This window comes from Tiliqua scincoides, chromosome 5 (assembly GCF_035046505.1).
Source record: "Tiliqua scincoides isolate rTilSci1 chromosome 5, rTilSci1.hap2, whole genome shotgun sequence".
Lineage (NCBI taxonomy): Eukaryota > Metazoa > Chordata > Lepidosauria > Squamata > Scincidae > Tiliqua > Tiliqua scincoides.
Genome location: NC_089825.1, coordinates 98742416 through 98760616, shown reverse-complemented (window position 1 = coordinate 98760616; position 18201 = coordinate 98742416). Strand labels below are relative to the sequence as shown.

At 41.4% G+C, this 18201-nt stretch overlaps 1 protein-coding gene across 1 annotated transcript; it reads right to left on the bottom strand.

The window, feature by feature from the left end:
- Positions 1-3659: 3659 nt before the first annotated feature.
- Positions 3660-7512, bottom strand: LOC136652539 (vomeronasal type-2 receptor 26-like). The gene is made up of 3 exons (XM_066629477.1): positions 7447-7512; positions 6892-7018; positions 3660-4564 (listed from the first exon to the last, which is right to left on the bottom strand). The coding sequence occupies exons 1-3, from the start codon at positions 7510-7512 to the stop codon at positions 3660-3662; spliced, it is 1098 nt and encodes a 365-aa protein (XP_066485574.1).
- Between the last annotated feature and the right edge of the window lie 10689 nt (positions 7513-18201).

Below are 18201 nucleotides of genomic sequence, written 5' to 3'. Positions count from 1 at the left end.
TCTCTGAAAATTGATTGCAGAGTGTACAGGACGTATAAGAGAGAGGACCCCACCAACTACAGCATCTCCTAGCCTAGTATCCCCATAGCTTTCTTCAAATTCACATTCACTGGGCACATCCTCCCAACAGGCAAGAGAAGGGAGAAGCAGCAGCAGGAAGAGCAGAAACAGCCACAGGGCTGCAAATGCATGTCTAACCAAGCTGCATCTGAACTTCTGCATCCTGAACTACAGTTCCAGCTACAATGATATCTCTGTGGCTGGCATCCTGATGGAACCTCACAGGAACCTCACTCAGCAGCATGTGTGGTCACAGAGATGTCTCCCCAAAATGTTTTGAAGAAGAAATGTTTGGTGATCTCTGTTCCTCCATGGGGCACTGATACAGTTCAGAATAGATCCACCTCCTTTTGAAATATGGATGCATTTCTTACCAACTGCGCAAGGAAGGAAATAACCATACTTTGGATAATTACAGAGTATCTAAACATCTCCCTGATCGTCTTTGTGAAATGAAAAACATACATGTTTACAAAGATCAAACGGTATGCAATTTTGTGGAAGGGAGTCTGAACTGGGATCACGGTGAGATGTGAGTTGCCTTCCTTGTGATCCCCATTCAGATTTCACCCCTTTCCATAGATGAGTTGCTATATGTTAGATAAATCTGATAAAGGAGTGCTAGGCAGATGGGCCAAATTTTATTATACTACATATGAAAAATGGTCTGTTGGAATTTTTTTTAAAAACTGTGGGGATAGTATTTAATTTAACAAAACAATGGTGGATGGTAGGGGGGTTTAGGACTTTTGGACATATGGTTACATTTCCAGTCATGCTCCTGTGTGAAAATTTAAACAGAAAGAAGCACCAAATGGTTTGTCAAGGCAAACATTGTTCTGTTTCAAATCGTGTAGCAGTTTCCAAACTGTGAGTCTGAAACCCACTAGTGGGACTTGACCCCATATTTGTTTGGGTGTGAAACTGACAGGGCAGACTGTGCATCAAGGGTGCAACAAGCTGCTAATCGAGAGGGGGGAGAGCACTCCTGCCCAATCACCATTATAGCCACATTCCTTGTCATTTAGAAATCAGGCTGCAGCCTCTACGGCCTCTAAAATGTTTGCAAACCACTGGAATATTGTATAGTGGTGAGATCAGGAGTGGAACCAAAGCAAAGTCCAAAAGAACTGCGGCCACATCCTGAAACTTTTGCTCCATATGGCAGGTCCTCCAACTGCTATTTGACTTATAAAAAAATAAAAAAGAAGGCAAAGCAGCCATCCCATGCTATGAATTTAGTGCTATATATTATTTACTCTGGCACTGACTCGGATCTGAGGTCACTCGGAAAGGAGTCCCCACACATGCAGAGTCAAGTCTGTCTCTGTCTGGGTGTGCTTGCTTACTTTTTTGGAGGTGTGAAAGACATTGTGGGGCCATCATTCAGACCGGGCAAGCAGCAGGGCATTTCGAGCTGGGAGGCAGGGAAGACTTAATGTTTTGGATTTGCATTGAGAAGCAGGCGGGTGGGCTCCCTTGTCCATCTCTAAAGGAACTAGTGATAATTGGAAGAAGATTTTTTCCCTGGGCGAGTGAGGGAAGAAGGCGGCGGGGGTGGTGGTGGTGGTAATTCATAGCCATCCTGGAGTCATGGCATGGTTTCAGCAGGCTCAGTGAATGACTGGTCACAATGAAACTACTTATGAGTAGAGCTGCAAAGGAGTGGGTCATACTGGTAAGCCTGCCCGCTGCTGCATGTGACCCTCCTCCCTCGTGCCACTTCTGTCTGCACACTCACAGTTTGTTCCACCCCCTCCCACCTTGTTTACAGATATGATGGGGACATCAGGGGAGTATTAAATGAGAACTCCAACATACACACACACACCCTGCCAGCAGCTCCGTTTTTGTCCACAGAGCTGCAGTTGCCTTTTTTACCTAAAAACTCAGGACTTAAGTCTTTTAGAGTCCCCAGAATGCTCTAGGCAAGTAGGAAAGTCCGCTTGTTCGGGCTCCTTTTCGAGTCAAGTTAAAGGGGGTGGAGACTCATAACTTGAGTCAAGTCAAGCTGCGCTTAATTTGCTGATCCTTGCAAATGAACACCGTATTGGTTGCCTGCTGTGTCACAATAACACATCATTGGTACTTGGAACAATCAGTGTTACTGGTGAGTTTTGAGTTTAGCAAATTCACTTTTTGTTACATAAGGAAGGCAGTTGTGTTTTCTTTTTTGGGGTTAAATGGCCCAATGTGTGATGGAATGCAGATAATTCAACATGGTTGTTTCATTTATGTTCTGCATGCAATTACTATTCCCATATATAACATTCAAGTCCCATATAACATGATGGTATTATTCATAAATTCAAATAGTCTAAAAGGTTTCCAAAATGTCGACCACTAGTGGTTCCATCTCCCTGAGGGTGTCAGCCGATGCAGTACGCAACTTCCACACCCCTTCATGATACCACAGAAGACATATCGCAATTTTTCTCTTTCCGACCCAGTGACCGCACCAGTGCAGCAGTGTTGGGTGCTTATTCTGGTCTAATGCATCAACCTGGAGTTCATTATGACTGTGTGTCTGAGATCTAGATGATAAACATTGAAAGAAAAGGGCCCGTTATAAGTGTACTGTGGTAAAAGTACTGAGAAGCAGCACTTTATAATGCTGAGAAGAAATTGGGTTATTGGATCATGACCAGAAATATCCATGATTAGAAAAAAAACTCAGAACTATAGAAAATTTCCAATAGTTTGGACTACAGAGATTCCCTTCCTCTACTCAGATAAAGTGTTCTTCCTGTGAAAGAAGGACTTCTTGGAGGAAGATACTACTCTTAGAACAGGGGTACCCAAACACCTGCCATGGGGTCACTTGCGGCCATTGAAGAATCCCAATGCAACCCTCAGGGACACCCCAGTCTCCAATGAGCCTCTGGCCCTCCAGAAACTTGCTGGAGCCTGCACTGGCCAGATGCAACTGCTCTCAGCATGAGGGTGACTGTTTGGCGACTGTTTGACCTCTCACATTAGCTGTGGGATGAGGGCTCCCTCCACTGCTTGCTGATTCACATCTGTGATGCAGTAGCAGCAGCAAAGAAAAGGCTGGCCTTGCCTTTTGTAAGGCCTTTTATAGGCCTTGAGCTATTGCAAGACCTTCATTCATTCATATAAGTTCCACCTCTAGTATATTAATTTATGTAAACTTATGTATATTTATTCAACTTTTAACCTGAATTCATTCTTTTTTTCCCCAGCCCCTGACACAGTGTGAGAGAGATGATGTGGCCATTTTGCCAAAAGGTTTTACAAAAGGTTTGCCAAAAGGTCTTAAAGGATGGAAACCTTTGGGTTGTTTTGGTGACCCTGTGCTGCCTCAGTATCATGCATTTATATGAAGTTTCTATTTCCTTGTTTCATCATTTTGACTTCTGGGTTGTGTCTTTATCCTGCATTATTAACATTATCCTTGGATAGCTGCCAAGGAGATGCAACTATTGATGCTGAAATGATTTCTCATCCCTCCATGTACATTCCATACAAAAGAATCTGATCTGAGTTAAAAATGTGATATGCTGTGCCCTAGTATTCTTGCTGTATGGAAACATAGAGAGAGAGAAACATGCAAAACAACTATCATCTTGGAATCGGATTTAATTACTTCTTTTCTCTGTTAGCAGCTGCTTGGAGTTGAGAGCTGGTTTTAGCACAATAACATAGCATTTAGGCAGAAAAATGCAAATCAGAAGGCCAGTGTTGGAAGCCAAGATGGCAAAGACCTCCACAGCCACCACGTCTTTCCCCTTGGTGCTCAGGTAAGCAGGAATGAAGGAGATCCACACACTGCAGAAGACCAGCATGCTGAAGGTGATGAATTTGGCTTCATTGAAAGTATCTGGCAGTTTTCGGGCAAGGAAAGTGACTGTGAAGCTGGTGAGGGCCAGAAAACCAACGTAACCCAGGACAGAATAGAGCATGATGATCGACCCTTCATTACACTCCACTATGATGTGCTCAGTCTGGGAGTGCATGTCAACATCTGGAAAAGGAGGAGAGGTGGACAGCCATACAGTGCAGATCCCCACTTGAATGAGGGAACAGGAAAGAACAATGGAGTGGGCCACTTTTTTCCCCAGCCATTTCCTCATCCTGTTCCCTGGCTGGGTGGCCATGAAGGCCGGGACTACAGTGATGGTTTTAGCCAAAACAGAAGAAACAGCCACAGAGAAAATGATGCCAAAAGCCAATTGTCGGAGAAGGCAGGAGACCTTTCCAGGTTTGCCGATGAAGAGCAGGGAGGAAAGGTAGCAAAGCAGGATGGAGGTGAGAAGAATGCAGGTGAGGTTTTGATTGTTGGCTTTGACAATGGGAGTGTTCCAGTTCTTTAAAAAGATCAGTATCACCATAACTGTTATTGCTGTAAAGGAAACAGCAATAGAAACCAAACTGATTCTTAAGGGTTCCTCGTAGTTTAGGAAGGCTGTCTCTTTGGGGATACATTGATCTTGATTCTTGTTTGGGTACTGATCTTCTGGGCATTTGTCACAATGAGCTGCATCTGAAAAGGACAAAGAGAGTGTCAGTAGCTGCATGAATCCAGAAGAATGATGGAAGTTTGAAAGCAAATGCTGGACAAGATTTCCTCATTTTCCTGGTGAAAAATGCTTAGTATCAGGGGAGTGACAAAATTCAGAAAGTGACAGGCAGCAGTGGAGTTAAGTGCACTGAACTGTATAATGGACTGCCTCTGAAGTTTCCTCCCTTATTTATTTATTTATTTATTTATTTATTTATTTATTTATAACACACACAGACATACAAACATATAACATACATTTAGGAGTGCTCCATACCATATACCATTAATCATACTATATCTCCTAATCTACTACTCATCTACTTCTGCCTCTTATTAGTTTATCCATTAATTTATATAATATATACTAAATTTTCCCTATTGCCCTGTACTATATTTTCTAAATTTTCACTTTCTATCAAACATAAACTTACTTCAATTACTCATTAATATTAAAACAAAATAATCTAATTATCAAAGTATAACAACATATAAAACAATTTTTCCATCTACTTCTAACTCTTCTACTCATTTATATATTTCGTATATCAAATATATTGGATTTTTCCTAATTTCCTATAATATCTTTTCTAAATATTCACTTTTTATCATCTCAACTAGTTCAATTACTCATTAAAATCAAATGATAATAATCTAATTTCCAAATTTTAATAAAAGCAACAATCTCTTCTAATATGTTCATTACCATTCTCCAATCTAATTCTCCAATCGGAATACATTTTTTCTCTTTAACACAATAATTACCTATAAATCAATTCATCAACACGCTACCATTTCCAGCTATTTTTTTCTAATTCATTTTAATTCATATATATCAATTTCGTATACATTTATTTTTTAAGTAAATTTAAACCAGTTGTTAACTAAATAGAATCCTCCAATTTTCTTTAATCCTCAGGTTAACCCTCAGGTTTCTTTTTCTTTGTTTCTTTCCACTTTTTTTCTTTGTAATATCTTTAATAATTTATTTCCATTGCAGAATCCAATAAGCCCACATTTTCTTGCATAAGGTATGTTCATTCTTCCAGTTAACTGGGATATGTTTTCTTCTTCTTGTTCCAACATATTTGTATTTTGTGCACCCATGTTACTCTGTCCATCTTCTCTATTTCAATCTCCATTAGCGTCCCCTCTAGATCCTGTTGATTTTCCACTCTTCTAATTTCTGTAACCACTCTTCTGACGATGATTTCATTCCTCACCATCATCTTTTCCGCTTTCTCCTTCTGTTTATCTTCTGTTTTCTTTACATCTTCCAATTGCTCCTTGCACACATCTATCTGTTGAGAGAGAGTCTTTAAACTGGCTTGAATCTGCAAGGACTAACTCAAGTGCTGTCTTCTGATTGTGAGCAATTTATCCAAATTTTTGAGGATCATTGGAGTCCAAATATCTGGAACAGACTCCATCTTACAATTTCTCTCTAATCCACAAGATGTCCACAGCGTATTATTCTCCTTACTTCCACCACATGTATTTTCAGTCAGGCATTTTTCAAATTTTTCTTACAGATAACAGTGTGATTAAAGGAGAAAAACAAAATGAAAGAAACAGTCTCAAGGAAACAAAACTCTTTCAAGTCTAATAAAAATTATGTCCACAAGTAATTCTGGACTTTAGTCCACACACCAAATTATATTTATAATTATAATCCATGACCAATTTATTCCACACAAAGATAAAGAGCACATTCAACATCCTTAAAACATTTCTCATTAACGCCTTCAGTGTATCCAGGGCTTTTAGCCAAATCAGTCAATCAAAGCCGGGGACAATATTAACACATACTTATCTTAAATTTCCAACTTAAAATTAACGCTTCATGCTTTTTATTCCATATGGTATATTAGCACGTAGCTAGCAGCTAGATTGCAGACACTGCACCTCCCCCAATACTGTCCCAGACAATTAGGTTTCGGAGAAGAAAGCCCCCCCACACCCCGGTCGGGCTTTCAAAATCTGTGGTACCTGTACCATGGAAAGATCTTACCTCTTCTGATAAAGGAGAGAGGAAGAGGAGCCAACAGTGGATGAACAGACATGTCTTCAGGGGCTCCTGAGAGACAGTCTGTTCCCCCCACCCCCAAAAACTGCAGGTCTGAAGAGGATATGAAGATCATTACCAAGGTTCCTCCCTTATTATAGTTGTAACCAGTTTACCTTTAAGAATCCTTGCATCATGATTTAAGTGTTTGGAGAAAAACAGACCATACCTAGGCATATGTTATGGTGTTAGAGTGGACAAATAATTGCAAATATTTCCTGGAAAATCAACAACTGTCAATCACCTGTCTGGTTAGATATCATGTCATCTGGACATGGAGTACAATCATAGCAACAGATTGCTTTCTCTTCTCGAACCGTCTTGCTGTGTCCGACATGGCAGCTCTCAACACAGGTTGAACCAGGAGGATTCTAAGAAGAAAGAACGGAAGAAACACTGAAGCAAACATTGGATGCCCACCACCATGACCATCCTTCTCTTTCAGTGCACTTCAGCAGATAAAGAACAGGAGATCAACTTGATCCTGACCAGCAACAGAGGACTCCTGTTGCCAGCGACCTGCTGTAGACTCCTGTGGTATTTGACTTCAGGGAGAGTCGGTAGAGAGATTTGTTTTTCCTACTGGGATTCAAAACAGTTCAGAGCACAGTCCCAAAGAAGTAGGAAATTCACTAGGATTTGGTTTTAATCCCAAAGTGCCTTTCTGCTAGCAGAAAACTCAGCGTGCTTTTATTTCATCAGGGAATTGGCAATTGCACTGGCAATCCTGGCCCCTGTGCCGACTGGGGCCAGGATCACAGAATACTGCTCCCCCCCCCCACTGGTTGCCACCCCTTACCATCACATCCAGGCCACACTTGGTTTCCTCTGGTCCTCTGGAGTTCTTATAATGGCTTTTAAACATGAGGGCTTTCAAAAGCCTTCCAGAGGTTACAGAAGGCCTCCGGAGGGCAGGAGGAGGCCATATGCAACTTCCCCGGCCCCCAGAAGGTCTCACAAGGGCAGCTGAAAGTGGCGAAAGTGGTGGTTGGGAGGCATGGATGGAGGCATGGATGCTGGCAGGGGGGCAGAGGTGTGGAACCCTGGGACGTCTGTCCCCCTTTACCCTCCATGGTACGCGAGTGCCCAGTAGCAATTAGATTCTGAATGGGGTAGCATCTAAGAATAAAAAAAATGGGACATAAGAGGAAGCTGTCTTTTAATACTCAACACTAGGGACATCCTCCTTTTTTCTGTGTGTTTCAACTTGTTAAAAGGTGGGGCCCAACTCAAAACCCAGCTATCTATTTGAAATTTTTTCTTCAATATAGATATTTGAATAATCAGCATGATAGGCTACCTGCCTTGCAAATATGTTTAAAATGATTTTATTCTGTGTCTGTAGAGGACAGGAATGACCCAGTAGAAGTTTAGGATAAAGTGGATGAGGATATTTACTTTAGTTGTGTGTACTAATGGTGTAGTCGTAGCAATCCTACAAAACCTGGATAATACTGATCTGTGATTCTAAGGCTGCAGTCTTATTCACTGTTTCTCTAACTGTTGGTCAGGACCCATTAGGTGAGTCACGAACTAATTTTGGATGGATCCCCATTCATTTAAATGTGCATTTTATTTTTAATATATTAGCATGGTATGTATGTTGGGGAAATGTTTCAGATTCGTACTTTTAACAAGATAATATGTATAAGCTTTTAACAGTGATAGTCAATGGGACTTACTCGAGGTAAGTGTGGATAGATTTACAGCTTCTTGGATGTTTGGGGAAAATAGAACAGAATAATATTCATAATAACAATATTATGAATAATATTCATTTGGATATTAACTTTAGGTATATGTAGTAATGGATTTTTTCAGCATTCCTACAATACTTGCACAATACCAGCTGTGACTGTAAGGCTGCAATCCTATATACACTTTCCCGGCAGTAAGCCCAATTCAACCTAGTCAGACTTATTTCTGAGTAGTCAGGTATACAATTGCACTTCAGGGGTAAAATCCTTTGGTCACCCTGCACTGCTAGGACTCACATTCCAGCATTGCAGGACACTTTCTGGCTGCCATAAATGGAGACTCAAGTAAGTTGTTGGCAGGGTTGGGTATTGGGCAGAGGAGGAGGAGTAATAGGGCACTTCAGGGGAGGAACCGGGGTCGGTCAGGGAGGGGAGGGGTTGATCTGGTGAGAGTCATGCATGTCGAATCCTATCCCCTAGTTTTCAAGCTTCCCCACCCTCTGGCTCTCCTCAAGCTTATACCAGTTATAGAGCTGGCATAGGTACAAGGAGACCCCTAGGCTGTCAGGGGGCCTATACAGAGGTCAGGGGAAAGTATGCTCCTTTACATCTCAAAGGCCTCTCAATCCTGCCCCCACCATAGCATGCAGTGCATGCCTCCAGGAATGCTCTCATGTTCAGGAATGTTCCCAACAAATGAAGAGGTCACCTTGCTGAAGGATTTTAGCCCTACCTGCTGAAATCTGCTATTCCACACAATGGCCTCGTCATGGATGGTAAACTCTTGACTTGGAGAAATCTTTCCAGCTCGGATCTTAAGGAAGGATTGATTGGGGAAAGTGACCCAGTTGATGACATCAAGTCCAGAAGACAGTTCCTGATTGGCAAACCATACTTCATGGCCAGCACCATTGTTAAAGTGGACATTCTTCAAAAAAGAGTGCATCTAGATTGGACAAAAACAGAAAACAGCTGATAGCTTCAATGTATATTGCGCACAGTATTACCAAATCCCTGTTCAGAAAAGGCACCTGTAAACCTGGGATGTTCAAGTTAAAAGAACTTTTTTCTTTTATTAAAAACTATTAGAATACACTTGGCAGATCTTCCTCATCTTCCTCTCCTCTCAGCTCACCATCAAATCCAACATTTCCACATCTATGGGCCCTATCCAAACTTTGCAGCACTGATGCAACTATGCCAAAGGGGCATGCTCTGCATCCTGCAGTGTGGGGGAAGTCACAGAGGCCTTGTCAAGGTCAGGGAACAATTGTTCCTTTACTTGGGGCTACGGTGCAGCTCATTCATGCTGGAAACTTGGATAGGATTGGGCCCTAGTGAAGTATTCAATTTGTTCCTCTACTCAAAGGTTTCCAGGGAGCTTTGTGGATGCTTTCAGAATTAAAATTAATATTTCAGGGACGTGCGGTTCAGGGCAGCAGGTGTGGCAGAACTGCCCTGTCATTGTCCTTGGAAAAGCACTGCAGTTGCCCTGCCTGCTTACACCCGAGGAGGCTTTCCTTGCCCCTGCTTTCTTGGTGTAGAGAGCCTCCTCAGGTGTAAGCAGGCGGGACAGCTGTGGCACTTTTGCATGGGGTACAAAGGGGCAGTTCTGTCTCACCCGCAACCTGAATCGCACGTACCTGTTACATTCCACTTTTCTTACATTTTGGAACTTAAAAATTCAACCCTATGCGGTTTCATAGGAGTCAACCCCATTGAACACAATGGACTTACATCTGAGTAGATATGCATAGGCTTGGGCTATAAAGCAATGTGCATGGGATATCCAAGAGGTCTGTCATCAAAGTCCTGCAAGTTTCAGATCTGCTTAGCTTTAGCAATATGCCCCCCCCCCCGTGTGCCTGGGAACATGATTTCACCCACACCACCTATTCAATCCACAGCAAGTTTACATAGAAGTGATTTCCACTGTGCTCCAATTATCTTCCTAGTAAGTGGGATTGCACCATACATAACCGTTTCAATACAGTGAGGAATATACCTGCCAGGGTTCAATGTTCAAAGGTTTGTCTGTGTCTCTGTTCAGCATTGTTTTCGGCCTGGACGTATATATGGCATTTAAAGCATATGCTACAGCATAGAGACCATTGTAAATATGGTAGCTCGTATCACTCATCTCCATCTCAAATAGAGTCTGAGGCAGGCTCTCCAGCTTCTCCTCTCCGGTACAGTGTTTACAAGTTTTAATTTTCCCATCACCGCAACACCCGAATGCAAATTTGTAAAAAAAGCAGAGAAAACGTGTGAGTGACTTTTTAGGCTTTATAGTCTGAAGGAAATCCTGGAATCCTGCCACGGACTTCATGGAGGTTGTGAAAGACAAAGTCCCATGGAATGTTTTTGCACAGAAGCCCTCAGCGGCAACAGTGCTGACGAAATCCCACTGAGGTGATGTGATCCAAAGTTTCCCTATAAGACGTCTATGTATAAATTCAGCTACATATAAAATGACTGCCAATGGTTCCAGAGTGTGAATGGCTCCGTCAACAATAACAACATTGACTGTAGTGGATAAAAGTGTGGAGTTTATCCTGTTTATATTTTGCCAGAATGTATTTTCAGTGGGATCTAAATTAAGATCCTTGACACCGCCACTCCTTTCTAAGAATGCAACACAAATGCTGTTCCGGGCCAGCAATGGTGTCAGCCTCTGCAGAAAGCCTTCTCCACTCTCATTGTCTGAAACAATGAGACCAATCCATGTCCATTGGAAATGCAGCAGTAGCTGGACTATGCCAGTGTGCAGAGTACCTTCCCTTATTGCCATCCAGTATAGAGAAGGGAAATTATTTTTTGTGACTGGTTTCTCATATGTACCATAGGTAATCTAATGGGGAAAAACATGGCTCAGAACTGCTTTGAAATTTAACCACCCTTTTCCAAACTAAAATATTTATTACAATCCAGACTTTTGCTTATCAATGATATGCTAAGTATACTGAAGAATGTATCTTTGTAAACATTCCCATCAATAAATTATAGTAATTCTGCAATTGTATGCACACTTTCCTGGGAGGAAGCCCCGTAGACAGTGGCTTAGCTAAGGGGGTGCAAGGGGTAGCACTTGCACTTTAGCGGGACAACAAGCTTTAGTTGTCAAGCTTTAGTGGGACAACAAGCTGAGCTTGACACTAGTGACCAAAATTGTGAAAATATTGGTATGTATGAATAATACCATCGTATTATATATCATTGGAAAGGTAATTTAATGCAGAATGCAATGAAATAAAATGGAATTGGAATATCTGTATTCTATCAAAAGTTGTGGCCAATTAACTAGAAAATAAAAACTGCCTTATGGAACAAAAAGTGGATTTTCTTAACTCAAAACTGACCTATGAGACTAATTGTTCTGAGAGCCAGTGACATGTAATTATCTTATTGACTTGTTGCAATGACATATTATCATGATACAGCATGAAACCAAGAAGGTGTTAATATGAGTCCGCTCTCATTTCCATGTATCATAATACAGTTACCCCTGCTAGCTGGGTAAAAAGGCACTTTTTCAAGTGGTGACCCTCTTATATTTAGCAAGGGGAGAAAAACCATCCCTCTTCACCCCATCACAGTATCTTGAACCAATCAGGGGCACACTTTTCATTTGTTTTATCTGGGGAGCAGAGCTGCAAATCTTCTTTGACCCCAGGTAGCAGATAGATGCCTTAGCTATGCTACTTAGAAAGCAGAGCAAGTGGGTGGTGAGCTGCTAGGAGGAGGAGGTGTGAATGAATGAATGAATGAATGAATAAACCTTTATTAGGCATAGATAGAGAAATCATAAAAGCAAACATAATTAGTCCTAATCCCGTTTGTCAAAAATGGAGTTAAGATACTAAATTACTAATAAAACATTTACAGTTCAACATATAATATCAACATTTTTGACAAATTACATTAAGAAGGCTTAGAAATCACCAAAAGTAAAAATTTAGAAATCCCCTCTAGCACATCTGGTGAGCAGTCATTTAGGAGACACTTCAGTTTTACCTCATCCAAAAGCCCATTCATTTTGCTGAGAAGTGGAGTCATGTAAGTGTGGCGGGATCTAGTGTGCTGAGGACAATAAAAAAGAATGTGTATGATTGATTCAACATTTCCCAAATTACAAGGGCAGAGGCGTTCTTTATATGGTATTTGCCTATATCTGCCTTCTGTGACCTTGGATGGAAACACATTGAATCTTGCCAAAGAGATTGCACAACGTTCAGAAGAGTTGATCAGAATACTCAGATAAGGAGCCATTTGCCCATACTTTAGCGGGATAGAGAAATTAAGAGAGGAGCAAATTCTAGAAGCAAGTTCAAAGAGGTTTTGTGCCTCAATGTCTAGCATTCTTTGCTTTACCCTTTGATAAACTCCAGGGAATGGATAGAAACTTAAAAAATCCAATGAAAAACCAATTGATTCGATTTTTGATTTAATTTGGCTATACCATTTAGAAGAACCAGACTCAGATAGCATTCTGGATAGGAGACTGCCTGGTTTCATGTTATAATGTAATTGGAGCCAATAGCATATGGTTAAAAGCCATGCTCTTGATACTAAGAGCAATTGTCGGGTCTCCAAACATAATGCAGAGTATGGTACAGATTTAGGTAAACCCAGGATAGCCCTCAAAAATTTAGCTTGGATACTCTCAAGGGTGTGATTTATAGAGCTAATCCAGATAGGGCACCCATACAGGAGCTGTGCCGATACCTTGGCATTAAATACCTTGAGAGCAGCTGGTATATAACAATTGCCCTGACTAAAAAAGAATCTATTGGTGCTCTGCAAAGTGACATGGGCCAAGTTGTTAACCAATTTTTGATGAGTACCCCAGCAAAGATTGTAGTGGAAGTGAATTCCAAGGTATTTAAAGCTTTTGACCTGTTCCAGTTTCTCCCCTCCAATAGACCAAGTACCTGGGCTCCATGGTTTTGAAAAGACCATAACTTTGGTTTTCTGAGAGTTCAGTTCAAGTTTGTTACATTTCAGATAGTCAGAAGTTCTATTTAAAAGTCGCTTAAGTCCAATAGGTGTACAGGATACCAGCACTGCATCATCTGCATAAAGCAATGCTGGAATATGCATTGAACCTAGTTTGGAAAAATGTCCATCTATCTGAAGCAAAAAGGGGGTAAAATCGTGCAGAAAAAGATTAAAAAGAGTGGGTGCTAAAATGCACCCCTGTTTCACTCTCCTTTCAACCTGAATTTTGGGGGTCAATTTCCCCGAAGAAGTAAATTTAATTTGGCAGGTGGTGCCTGTGTAAAGTTTCTGAATAAGAGTTAGAAGTCTAGGGTCTATATTGAGTTTAACTAGTTTGTCCCATAGCACTGATCTATTAACGGAGTCAAAGGCTCCTTTAAGATCCAGAAAAGCAACATATAATTTTTGATTTTTTAGCCTTGTATACTTGTCAATCAGATGAGCTAAAACAGCACAGTGATCAATTGGTGAAGATCCTTTTCGAAATCCTATCTGATCCCACCCTGGAAGGCCCAGATCTTCCATCCAGGATAGCAGCTTGTTTAAGAGATGTTTTGCATAAAGTTTTCCCCCCACTGATAAAAGGCTTATAGGTCTAAAATTGGAGGGATCACGATGGTCACCTTTTTTGTAAATAGGCACTATAGTAGCAACAACAACAACAACAACAGTATTTATATACCGCTTTTCAACAAAAAGTTCACAAAGCGGTTTACAGAGAAAATCAAATATCTAATGGCTCCCTGTCCCAAAAGGGCTCACAGTCTAAAAAGATGCAACACCAGCAGACAGCCACTAGAAAAGACACTGCTGGGGTGAGGTGGGCCAGTTACTCTCCCCCTGCTAAATAAAAGAGTAGCATTTGTCCATTCAGCTGGTATTATACCTGTTTGGTCCACCACTGTGAATAATGAGGATAAAATAGGGGCCCACCATTCGGGGTCCACTTTCAGGATCTCTGACAATACCAAATCTGGCCCAGGAGCTTTCCCTTGTTTACTTTGAGAGACTAGCTCTATAATTTCTTCAGTGGATACAGGAGTGGTGGTGGGGTGGTTGCTGAAGGATTTAAAGTAAAAGATGCTAAGCCACTTTCACCCTCTTGGCAATATAAGGTGGAGAAAAGGCGGCACCACTCGTGTGGGGAGATAACCATCTGAGAGCGAGGTGCAGTTTTCTGAGCAGAATTGGTCATTATACCCCAAAATTGCTCAGAATTTTTATGTTCTATGGTGGCTAGTAGTTTATACCACAAGCGGGAAGCATAATTATGTCACTTTTCTTGGATCAGTTGTTTCCGCTGCTTCTTTAGACTAAAATATGTATCGGGAATTTGAATAGCCCCTGAATTGCGGTATTGCTGGTAAACTGATCTAATCTGATTTTTGAGATCCATACAATCCCTATCAAACCAAGGGGATATTGTTTGGGATCCCTCCCCTGTACCACCTTTAGCAGAAGGTATACTAGTGTAGGAGACTAAAGTGGATGAAACCCTAGAGATTAATAACTCATATATCTTAATTAGTTCCATCGGATCTGACTCATTTAAAAGTTGGATTCTATAGCTCTTGTACGGCTCCTTGTAGAGCAGTTTGCTCATTTTCTGATTAATTGTAGTATTCCACATGATTTTAGGCCTAATTTCATATTCATTTTCAAGCTCTACATCAGGGGTGGAGTACTGGAAAGAACCTAAATCTAGCTTGAGTATTAAAGGAAAATGGTCACTCATTCCTAGATCATCAACCAAAAAATCAATAACATTGACCTTGAGGTGAAGTGGAACCAAGAAATAATCTATAACACTGGAACCAAAGGCTGAAGCATAAGTGAATTCACCTGAATTGGGGAAATCTACAAGGCCATTTAACCATATTGTATTAAAATTGACACAGAATCTGGCCAAATAGAGGCCAGCTGCATTCGTTTTATTATCTTTGGAAAATCTTTCTAAAGAAAATAAATCAAGGAGAGATGAATCAGGATCTAAGTTTGCGGCAGTACTGAGCAACGGCTCTGAATTTCCAACCCTGGCATTGAAATCCGCACCGATAAGACAATGGCATGAAGGAAATTCCATGTCTAACTCCGTGACAATTTTAGAGAAGGTGCTCCAATTCTGGGATAATAATTGGTTGTTCAAGCCAGGAGGAAGATAAACATTTACAATTATTAACTGGAGATTGTTAAGAATAAGCTTGACTGCATGACATAATTGCTAATTGTCTTGGTGACCACCAGTTCTGAATTTGGCTGGGAAGAGACAAAAATTGTCATCCCAGCTTGCAAATGCCCCTTGGAGCTTATTCTATAAGCTGGAATATTGTAGGAATTAAAACCTTGAAGGTGTAAAGGAATTTGAGACCAGGTTTCCTGCAAAAGGATTACGTGAAAATCACATAAATATCTCTGGAAAGTCTCATCATTAACCTTGCTACGCAATCCCGCAATATTCCAAGAAAGAAGTTTTAAATATGTCCTTGATGTGAGATCAGGTGTTGCAGATGTAAGTCAATCTGATGGGAGAGCTTGAATGTCATCCTCTCCACGCCCCAAAGAAATAAGCTTCTGTGTTTTAGACGGTTGAACAGCAGATGGTCGGTGGGGAACATTAGAGTTCAACTGAGCAGTCCTTGTTCCAGTAGCAGTTGAGGTCATGGTCATCTGTCCAGCCATAGAGTCTTTAAGTTGGACTCTAATCTTATCCAAATTATCAATAACTTTGGCTTGCTCTCCAGCAGACAAATTTTTAAAGGCCTCCAAAACCTCTGAGGAAAGAGATCCCTCCTCAGCCTCCAGTTGGAACAAAAGTTCTCTAAAATCTAGGTCTTCTTCCCCAGTATTGTCTTGGGTGCGTATAGTTTCCAGTCTCATATTACTTCCATTGACCACGCTGGATTTCTGGAGAGCAGCGCTAACGCCAGATGATTGTAATTAAGCTGTTGTTTTTTCTATGTTGAGTGCCTTACCAGCAGTATTTATTGGCTCCCCAAAGAGTTCAGCAGGAGGGGATGTTTGTTCAGCTGTTTCTCCTCCACCTTCTTGTGTAGAGGCCAGTAGAAGTACCAAGTCCTGAGAGTCATCCAGCTCTGCCAATTCTCTCTCAGAGGGGGGAGCTGTATCCATGTCCTCCACATGGCAAACCTGACTTGAATGGACCATAGCCTCTACTGCCACTGTGGGAAGTACCCTAGGCGTTCTGGGCATTAGCCTTGCCAAGGATTCCTCGAGGGAGGCTGTCATCTCTTCCAATTCATTTATGGCTGTATTCAGAGGGTTTTTCAAAATATCTTGTGGATTTTTAGCACTGCTCCTCTGTGAATCATTAGCAGCACAAGTCCAGGGCAGATTTTTCAAAGTATTTTGAGAGTTAACTACATAGCTCTCCAGCGGGTCATTAGCAGCAGCAGTCGTAGGCTCCATGCCAAGCCTCTCAAACCTTGATCTTGGAATGATAACAGCTGGAGGAGCTGCAGATAAGCGTTTAGAAGGCAGCATTGGTGGCCGGCTTATATCTGTAAAAACTCTCATTGCTCTTATTTCATAGGAGTTCGGAAAACCCCGCATTCTGAAAAGCATCAGGGGGATGGTCGGGCTTGCAAATTCCAGCCTCAATTTTGTTCTATCTGGGGGGGCAGCCAATCTCTGGTAATATTTTAAATCAATACATCTGGGTTCCGATCTAAGTAATCTAGCCAGCGAATCCACAATTTTAAATTTATTTAGCCATTTACCAACATTATACGCATTCTTTTTGAGTTCAAGGGTCACCTGTTTCACTAGAAGATGCCGAGATACAGTTGGATTCTCTATCTTCTCCATGTTCTCCCTTTCTCTTCCCCCACTCTTAGGCTTGGGAGTTAAGCTTTTTTGCCTTTTATGCCTCTCAGGTTTAGGAGTGAAGCTTCTATGCCTCCCATGTGTCTGCTGTTGCGGTGGCTGGGGGTCAACGAAATGTTTACAAAACAATTCTCGGAGGGAGTTAACTGACTCCTGGAGGGTGCTAACACGGGAGGCTATACATTTTATTTCTTGAAAGAAAATCAAGGCGGTCCTCCCTGATATCACACACTGCTCCGCCATAAGAGGCAACAAGGGACTGTTAGGTGGAAACATACCCTCCTTACCCTCCTTTGAGTTCTGAAGTTTGTCCGCGTCAGTGTTATCTTCCAGGAGGCAGTCGGTAAGAATAGTATTTTCCTTTGTTGGAGAGGAGGGTGTAGAAGCTGTGTTGTGTTTCCCAGCTTGCAGAGATCTTTCATAAACAGGTTCAGAGGCATTCTCACAGCACTCCCCATTTTCCTTTCCAACAGCAGAAGGTGATGATTCCAATACAGAGAATTTGTTTGTAGAAACAGGGATGCAAGTCTCAATTGCTGTCTCAGTCCAGCCGGATAAATCCTCTAAGCAGAGTTGCTTGGCAGCTTTTGTTGGAGAGCCCTGACCCGGGGAAACTCTTTGGCGTTTCTTTTTCCTCCCCATGATTCTTTATCTGTTGAATTCCCCAGCAGTCAGAATCCAATCCAAAGCAATCCACAGCTTGTCGATTATAAAATCAAGTAAAAAATAGCAGAGCCACAAGAGGGATCCTTGTCAATAAAAAAAAATTAGATATGCTGAGAAAGTGGACCAAAAACTGGCACACAGAAGTTGTTTTAGGAGCACTCCAACAAAAGAGCTGTTAGCCAGAAGCCATCTTGAATCCCTAGCCATTCTATATTTTTCTTTTTTCTTTTCACTCCTCTTCTTGGTTGGCATCTTTGTTGTTTAATTTTAATAATTTCTTTCTTTTCAAAATCATCCTGCTCCTCTTCCTCTTCTTCTTCCTCCTCCTCTTCTTCTTCTTAAGAACATAA

Excerpts from the sequence above, each read along its gene's own strand:
- LOC136652539 (XM_066629477.1), bottom strand. The coding sequence starts at position 7,512 with ATGTTTAAAAGCCATTATAAGAACTCCAGAGGACCAGAGGAAACCAAG. Across the intron at positions 7,019-7,446 it reads AGTGTGGCCTGGATGTGATG|AATCCTCCTGGTTCAACCTG; the intron begins GTAAGGGGTGGC and ends CTTTCTTCTTAG. Across the intron at positions 4,565-6,891 it reads CATGATATCTAACCAGACAG|ATGCAGCTCATTGTGACAAA; the intron begins GTGATTGACAGT and ends TGTCCTTTTCAG.